Below are 9847 nucleotides of genomic sequence, written 5' to 3'. Positions count from 1 at the left end.
GTAAGATAAATTTTATATATATATATATATATATATATATATATATATATATATATATATATATATATATATATATATATATATATATATATATATGGGCCTCCCTTGTGCTATTGGTTAGCACGAACGTGTTGTAATCGATATCGACAGCTCCTTTTACATATTTATTCTTACAAAAATTTGAAATAGCATGTTTGGTCTCTTAAAATTTCCCTCTTTTAAATTTATAATACATAATATTTATATAATTATAAATTTTGTAGTAATTTAGATGCTAAACTTAAATTTAGAAGAGTAAATATGAACATCGTTGACTTTGACTTTGTATCGATATTTACACAATTTTACCTAACCTAGAAATGAGTAAGCATCTCAATGAAACCACTTAATATTCGAAGTGTCACAGAATTATTATCGCATTGTATTTGTGCTTCTGACATCATTACATAACAACCACAGCATGCGTCAAATCATACTGAAGAACCAATTTCTTAATTAAACCTCATTATTTAGGCATCGTAAATACGCAAATAGGCAAGAGATTGATGAGCGGAGCCGTCAATTTTGGTCACCGGATCCAACCAAAAGAATCTTGACTTAGGTGTCGAGGAGAACTCCACACTTTGACTGGACTTGTTTGAACAGGACAAGCTCAGAATCTTACAAAAATCGTATTTACCCAGGAAATTATATAGAATTCTTTGGGACATTCAGACTTTTGAGACGAATATTCATGGAGAATCCCCAGGAAATTATAAAACGAGAACACAAGAAAAAAGGACTCTGGAAATATCAACTTATTTATTGAAAGATATGAACTTCGCTGGTAGAGTTCTACCAGTCATTCCGAAAAGTATCAGTAGGATACAGAGAGTTACAAAGAATCACAGCAGACTTCACATATGACAAGCTACCAAACCACGAATCATTTTGGTAGTCAAACACACAGCGTAAAAGTTGCTTCCTAAGTCTCTTCGATTGCTGATCGAGAAAGTTCGTACCCTCTAGTTGACAACCGAACATTTCTTCCTGACCTCACCTACTGAGCCAGTGAGGACACCAACATTCCCCGTGTTGATCATGGAGTCCCCGAAGTCCTTGAAGAATTCCGACTCGGAAGCACCAGCATGGCTCAGGACGTATGCCTTTGTCAGGGGATGCTGCAGGAGAGCCTCGTCAGAATGGAAGACACCTCTTCTCTTGGCTACCAGCTTGTAGTAGCCTGTGTCGAATGTCCTGAAGCTCCCTGGATCCATCTCCACGAAAGTGACGGCGTCGTTGGGTTTGCAGATCGTCCTCAACTTCGCCAGGTAGTACTTGTCGAGTGTGGGATCGATGTCGGTGGGCGTGGCCTTGCCGGTGAAGTTGTAGAGCCTGTCGCTGAAGAATGAGCAGTGCGAGATCCCGATCGTGTGCCCACCTAATTGGCAAACATGAAAACTTCAGATCTCTGTAGCAAACCATCTGAAGTCCGATCTCTTAAGTTGAAGAGAGAGAATGCACCTGATAGAACAACAAGGTCCTTCACGCTCAATCCTTTGCATGCAAACATTGAGATCAACGTAGTGATGTTGGCGGTGGGTGGTGGCAGCTGTTTGGTCTCGTTGGCTATGGACACAAAGCCATCCCTTCGGCCAGTCGGCACAGGCCAATAGGGTCCTTTGCTCTGAGGAAAGATGGCCATCAGCTAAACAAATCCCTTGACGTTTACCGTATATCGGTTATAGAAAAAAGATGAAGGTTATCGTACCAAAACCACCGCATCCCTGGCGACCAAAGCTAGGATATCAGCGCAGGAGACGATCCCGGGGCAAGCTTTCTCCAGTTTAGCCTTCACTCTGTCAATGACACCATAGCCTCTGAGTGAGAGGTTGGGATGTGCGTCCTTCTCAGCTACATTTCCCTTCGTGGAGTTCAACAAGACTGACCCATCACATCCCTGCATGCTGAAAAGTTTAGGCAAAACACATTTTCGATGTTTCGATGAAAGCTCAAAGTTGACATTACCCTTACGAAACAATCATGGAAGTGCATCCTCAGGAGAGCACCAGCAAGGCTTGGTGCGACTTTGATGACTTTGGCCATCTCCTCGAACACGATAGCTTCGGCATTTGGACACGTCTTGCTGTAGTAACCAAGACTCAAGCCCTGTTCCTCTGCTGACCCTGTGAGTAGAAGGGAGAGGGCCATAGAGGCCAAGAGCATCGAGAGAGTCTTAGAGGCCATCTCAGAAATCAAAGATGTGTTGGCTCTGTGATGCTGAAGCTACTAGGGACTTGGAGCACTTATATAGAGTGAGCCTCATGAGTGCGACAGCTCGCCTCTGCATGGCCACTTCTTTGCTTCTTACTTCATTACTCTACATCTTTCGTTCTTATGATTGGGAATCTTCCAGTTAGATATATCAAGTGGCGTGTAGCGAGTATAGTGAGCAAGGTTCCATGACATTTGTAGAAGGATTGAGGGATGCAAAAGCTAGATACAGCTTTGGTGATGCTATGATCTAATTTTTTTGCTTTTCATGTTCATTACTATCTGTATGGCTCTTAAGATAATCATGCTACTCATCAGGCAAAATTGACACAAACGAAAAAGATAAAAAAATAATAATAAATTTTCCCCCTGAACCACGGCTACAGTCCTCGGTCCTCAACCGCATGGGATTCTGCATTCTCCTTGCGCAAGGATGATGAGAGACAAAGGACATCAACTGAAGAGCTACTGATCTACCCACACAGTCACATGGAGCTTTTCCTGCACCCTCAAGAACGAGTTGTCTGGACGAACTGGAGGTGTTGTCGATTAACGTAAGCCATTGCATAACTCGGCTGATTTATTTTATTTCAGAAGAAAAAGAAAAGGGAAAAAGAAAGGGAAAAGAGTTCCTCTCAAACTCTCTCTTTCCAAAAAAGAAAGAAGAATCACGTTCTTCTGTGGATTTCTGAGCCACCTGCCCTATGGTTCCGCTTTGCTTCGGTGGTTTTGCCTACGCACAACACTCGCTGTTGCTTTTCTTCCTTACAATTCAGTGTGTCGTGTGGTGTACATGGTCGGTCCTCAACCTGCAGCCACGACGGTGCAAGAAGAAGAAGAAGAAGAAGAAGATAACGAGAGGGAAAAGGACGAAATTATTTTTAAAAAATAATAAAAAAATATTTTTAATTTTTTTAAATAATTTTTAAAAAATGAGATTAAATGTTTCACTTTGATAATTAATAAGAATCCTAATACTATTTTTTAAACCAACAGGATACTAATCATAATTAACTATATGACATAATCTATGATTAATCTACTTATCAACTTAAAGATGATAGTACAGGCTGAGCAATATATGATTTCTCTGTCTTGCTTGACTAGGTTTTTCTTGCTCTCTCAAAATGCCTAGTAAAGTAGTTAAAAGGTTGTTGAATTTGTGTTGGCCATTAACTCCTAACATTCATTTTAAACACCGAGTCAAGCAAATCACAGTTGCTTATGATCTCCCCCCCTGCATTGTCTGTGAGGAGGACCCCAACCTTTCCCATCTTGATCATTGATGTGACCCACTGATGTTGAATTTGTGTTACCACTTAATGGCTAGTAAAGTAGTTATCTAAGAATTGAAGAAAGATCGTTGAATTTGTGTTGCTGCAGCCATTAACTCCTCACGTCCATTGCGAACACCGAGTCAAAAAAGGTTTAAAGGTGAAAAAAGGTGTGATGTATGGTCTCTGATTGATTTAGTAATAGATGGGAGATAGAGATTGAGAGAAACTGGGAAGAACGAGTGATGGATAAAGCTGTTGGATTTGTTTCCTGCTATCTTGTTTTGAATCCGTCAGCGTTGGTTAATGTCCTGTTGACTCGGCTACGTTCTTGTTTGCGGTCGTCGACATGAATGGCTAGAAAAATTCATATTATTATAATCATGAAAGTAAATATTTAATTTTATTTATCTTAATATCATTGTTTTTATCAATTATTAATTTTACTAATGATAAAATAATTATTTTAAATATTAATTAAAAGGTGATAGAAAAGGATCATTGGCTTAGATAGTCATACAATTAGTTGCTTTCCCAAATCAATCTCTTAGGATCATTGGCTTAGGTAGTCATACAATTCCATCTTTTATGATTTAGGACAAAGCTCCTCGTAACGTTAAGTCAAGTCATACAAAAATTGGTTGGTGAACTTAGAAATTCCTTTGGACCAACATAAAATCCCAACTTATTTGAGGAGAGAATTAGATTTTGGGTTTGAAACCATGACCCTAATAGTGGTCTTTGTTTTGTTGCAAACGATGATAATTTATAATTATATATTTTTTAGTTATAGGTATATGGCCGAAAAGAATAGTCTCTATCGAGATTATTATTATTATTATTATTTTTACATCAAGCATTACAGAGTTGTACATTAAAACTGATTCAATAATCATTGTGAATGATGTGCTACGAGATATTCTCTCACCATGGACCATTTTTGACCCTGATAAGAAAGATTAAAGAGTTGATCCCTTGTTTTGATGACTATAAATTCTCTCATATCTTTTTATTTTTTATTTTTAGGGAGGGAAACAAATGTAGCTAATTGGTTGGCAACATATATATGCACATACAACTAAATCTTGTAACCTTCGGACCAAAGGTGGACCTTCGGAGCTTTATTTTTTGGTTGACTGAGATGCAAACAAGCGTGTACTTCGCCGTTATAGTTACTAAAGTTTTAGTTAACTTATGCATGATTTGGACGGGACCTGTTAAAGCGATTTTTGTATTTATTATTGTAAATTTATATGTATAACTAACTTGACTTTGCTGCTGCTTTTAGGATCATTAGATTGCTAGTGCTGGTCGAATCGGATGTTGGGTTGTGTTGGATGGATTGATTTCGCTTAGGCGAACTTAAATTGCACAAGGAAATAAATATAGTGGTTTATTTTCCCAGGGTGCCAATAGTCTAGTCTTGTAAGGTCGTCTAAATGCTACCTGCTTCAGCAGCTGTATCCAGTTAAAATGATGCAGGCCTTCTATTTAATTTATTAACTATCGCAGAAGCTGGACTGGGCTTGGAGAAGGTCGAATTATAATAATGTAGGATAAGATCAGTTCATGGATTTCGCCTCAGCATATAAGGATTTTGATTTTGGAATTCGGCATCTTGAAAAAGGAAGAAGAATTATAAGGAATGATACCAGTTAGATCCACTAATTTACTTGACTAAACCCCTTGTTTTATTTTATATGAATATAATTAATTACGAGTAGGCACTGATACGCTCAATCGTACAATGATTAGTACTGCCACCTCTTACAACTAAAACATTCAAGAACCTACTAGTTAATTAACGCACGGTTCCTAATGATCTCCCCTGCATTGGCCGTGAGGACCGCAACCTTTCCCAACTTGATCGTCGACTCGCCAAGCTCAGAGAAGAAGCTGGATTCGGACAAATGAAGCCGAGAAAAAACGGAGCCTCTGGTCTCCTTGTCCTGGAGAAGAGCCTCATCGGAATGGAACAGTCCCTTTCCCTTGGCCACCAAATCGTAGTGATTGGTGTCACACGATATCGAGCTTCCCGGGACTACCGTGTTGTTGTCACCCGGATGACATTTGCTTCCTAATGTGATTACATGGTTTAGATTTTCTTGTTTCTTAATTTTATTTATTTAAAATGTATTATTATATAAATAAAGGACAATTAAAACTTAAATAAATTGACTAGTATGTACAATAATTAACATTAAAGTGAAAAAAGTCTTATGATATTCTCGTTACTATTCGAGGAGTGGATAATAAAAAAAATTAGAGTATAATTTATAAAAAAATCAATTGAGTTTATAAAAGTTATACAAACTCATAAAAGAAAAATCTTTATAGGAAAACACTATTTCTATGACAAGAAAGGTTAATGACTATAATATTTATTTCGAAAGGAAAAGATATAAGTTGAACCTTATATGTTCAAATAAAATATTATAAAAATATTTTCTAATATTTACTAGATTGTACTTAGTGCTTCATCTCATATTATTAATAATAGACAAGATTTCATTTTAACTCAAAAAGGCCAAAGCAACATGAAAATAGGGAATCATCTTAAGCTATAATTTTAACTTACGTTTAAGGATGATTTGAATTTTGAGACTACATGTTATATTTATATAATTCTAAAAAATTAGTTTCTTTATCTAGAATTATTCTTTTAGTGATCATAAACTCAATATATTTATGATTCAATAAAAGTTGATTTTGTATGATGGTTTGTAGAGAACTAATATTAATCTTGAATTTATAACGACACTATAGTAAAATGTTTGATACGTAACAAAATTTCATGAACTAATATTAATCATTTCATGTTCTCTATTATATGAAGAAATTTTTTTTTACCACTTCTATAAATAAATGAACTACCGAAATATATCTCTAATACATGTAATATATATATATATATATATATATATATATATATATATATATAGTTAAAAATCTATTATATGCTTAAGTCTATAGACTAAGTATTAGTTTTATAGTAAGAAATATTGGATAGATATTATAGTTACTCATAAATGGAACATTAAAGTGCTACAGTAATAAAATATCTATAAGGGATTAAAGAATTATATGTTCACGTACAAGACAATAGATCAACTTAATAATAAAATTTTTGTATATTAATTCTATAAATTATCTCAAGTCCACTTTATGATTTATATTTATATTAGTTAGAGAGATAATTTTTAAAAATGACATAATACAAATTGTATTATAAAAAATAAATGTTGATTTCACTGTATACTTTGAGGTATCTAATCAAGTTTTATATTAGTAAAATTTTATCTTATGAGTTGGTATTGTGAGACTCAATTTTAATATCTTTAAAAATACTTTCTGATATATTATAGTAATTTTTTTAAGAATATTAAGTACTCTAATAGTTCTATATATTATGGGTATAAAATACTTGATAGTTGAATAAAGAATTAAAAAATAACTAATGTCAATTGAGAGCATGAGTTCCACCGATCCATTTACTAAGGTATTACCATATCTTAAGTATTTAAAGAACATGTTCTTACGATTGGGCTCGTAAGTAATATATGAAAGATATGATAATGTATATATAATTAGACATCATAATTAATATTTTACTTATATAATTAAAGTTATTTATTTCTATAATCCTATTGATATTTATTTATATACATATTATAATTAGATGTGATAATAAGATTATCTTGACAAGAGAATTTTCAATAGTCATTATGGATTATATTAGAAAAGATTAATAGTATTGTGGTACATAAAAGAGAGTATGACATTAACGATATACAACCGATATGACTCACGTTGATAGTCATACTCAGTTTAGTATTATTAAATTTATTGATTTATTTTATAAAATTCATGACAATGTGTATAATACTTTTTAAAACTTTTAGAATTGAATTAAGTAAAATTATTTTCAAATTTTTTTATTATTTTATTTTATTTAAAAATTTTAAATATCTTATTAATTAATGGATCAAATAGAAGAATGCTAGATTATATGGTTTTGTTAAATTGATTAAGATATATTATAGATTTAATTATTTTCTATTATGTTATATACCAATAGAAAGAAATTTTAATTATTATATTTTTTTATTAGGATGATCTTGACGAGAGACACTCACCTAATTGATTATCTTAAACCTCTTACTTTCTCTTATAAATAAATATGACATCTTAGGAATTAAAAATATTGAAGAAAGATTATTGATTTACTCTATCTCCCTTTAGTTCATATTTCATCGTTTATAAATCGCTTCAAGATGATAATGCATTTACAGATAAAATGAAAGATATTCTGAATGATATTAAAAGATACATAATTTTGACATTAATATATCTTATTTGATTTGGATTCTCACATTATGGTAGAATATGTGTTGTTCATATGGTTTATAGAGTTGTGCAAACGTTGGGTCAAATTGGATAGCTTATATATTAAAAGCAACCCCGTTGATTAGCTTATGAATCTTCATATAAATCATCCTGTAGTAGCGTGGTAGCAAAGTCAACTGATAGGCATCGAGCAATGTCAATTCGCTTGTGGATTTTTATTGGGTTTGGCAAAGTCTATTTACAAAGTGAAGTCAACAATAGCTGAAGCTGTATTATCTTTTATATAATGAATCTTACGTATGTAATGACCTTAGTCAAATTGGCTTAAAGATGGCATAGTTTGGACGACCTTATTTCCTCTTGTGATCTAACAAGATAAACATTTATTGACTTAAGCGTGAATATTGTATACTTTCCATAAAATTAAAATTTGATTGTTCGATTGGAATGTCAATTAGGAGCAATTGGAGATTCCATTTTACATCTGTCTTTGATTAGTATAAGGAAATATCAAATCCTCAAAATTACATTTGGATATACCCAACAAAATCTCTCCATGCCTAAGTTTAAGAAGTTAGGTATCAACTAAGTGTTGAGATTGCTAGAGTTAAATGCATAAAGATCTCATAAATTCTTATCTATGGAAGAATGCGGATTTTTTTTGTAGTGCAATCTACTCATAAATGCACATTGATGTCGGGACGATTATGTGCACATTCTACCCGATGTTTGAATGGAATCTTGCTATGTTGAATCTATAAGATGAACAATAACTATGACATGTTTGATAATGTCCGAAAGATAATGCTATGCCAGCTAAATGCAATTGAAATATCGAAAAATAGCATCGTGATATTAGCCACGTAATGTCGAGATATCAATCATGAGGTGTCAACAATATAATAACAAGATGATGATTACATAACATTAATTTATCGGGTACATCATTATTTTTCAATCATCTTCTATTTTATTTAAACAAAATGAATAAGATTTGATTGGATATCACTAGGAGAAAAATTTTGCATGACCTGAACCCAACAATTTGAATGAATAAATCATCTTACGTTAGTCGGTCTAAATAAGTATCATATCAACACATAAGTCTAATGTCATAATTTCGTTTCAAGTGAGAATTCAAAAGATATCTGAATCAATGAGATCAATCGAACTTAACATAAAGACCTGATTAATTGGATGGATCGTGTTGTATTAGAAAGTTCTCAATCCCACTGTACATATATACATACATATCGGGATAAAAAAAAATTTATCCATGGACGAGCCTCCCATGTGTTATTGACTAAACGAAATGTACTAATCGATAGCACCTTTTACATATTTATTCTTGTAAAAATATGAAATAGCTTGTTTGGCCTCTTAAAATTTTACATAGCATGCAGGTCCCTCTTTTAAATTTATAATACATAATATTTATGTAATTATAAATTTTGTAGTAATTTAGATGCTAAACTTAAATCCAGAGGAATAAATATGAACGTCATTGACTTTGACTTTGTAGCCATATTTACACAATTTAACCTAACGTACAAATGGAGTAAGCATCTCAATCAAACCATTTAGTATTCGAAGTGTCACGAAATTATTATTGCATTATATTTGTGCTTCTGACACCATTTCGTAACAACCACAGCATGCATCAATTCAGACTGAAGAACCAATTTCTTAATTAAACCTCATTATTTAGGCATCGTAAATACGCAAATAGGCAAGAGATTGCTGAGTGGAGCCGTCAATTTTGGTCACCGGATCCAACCAAAAGAATCTTGACTAAGGTGTCGAGGAGAACTCCACACTTTGACTGGACTTGTTTGAACAGGACAAGCTCAGAATCTTACAAAAGTCGTATTTACCCAGGAAATTATATAGAATTCTTTGGGACATTCAGACTTTCGAGACGAATATTCATGGAGAATCCCCAGGAAATTATAAAACGAGAACACAAGAAAAAA

General features: G+C 33.4%; 1 protein-coding gene across 1 annotated transcript; it reads right to left on the bottom strand.

The window, feature by feature from the left end:
• Positions 1-778: 778 nt before the first annotated feature.
• LOC135592940 (peroxidase 1-like) lies at positions 779-2270 on the bottom strand. The gene is made up of 4 exons (XM_065082695.1): positions 2008-2270; positions 1751-1939; positions 1504-1666; positions 779-1420 (listed from the first exon to the last, which is right to left on the bottom strand). The coding sequence occupies exons 1-4, from the start codon at positions 2224-2226 to the stop codon at positions 1005-1007; spliced, it is 987 nt and encodes a 328-aa protein (XP_064938767.1). The 5' UTR covers positions 2227-2270; the 3' UTR covers positions 779-1004.
• Between the last annotated feature and the right edge of the window lie 7577 nt (positions 2271-9847).

Source organism: Musa acuminata, chromosome BXJ1-9 (assembly GCF_036884655.1).
Source record: "Musa acuminata AAA Group cultivar baxijiao chromosome BXJ1-9, Cavendish_Baxijiao_AAA, whole genome shotgun sequence".
In the NCBI taxonomy this organism is placed as follows: Eukaryota; Viridiplantae; Streptophyta; class Magnoliopsida; order Zingiberales; family Musaceae; genus Musa; species Musa acuminata.
Note: the sequence above shows the minus strand (reverse complement) of the source record. Positions and strands in the feature narration are given on the sequence as shown.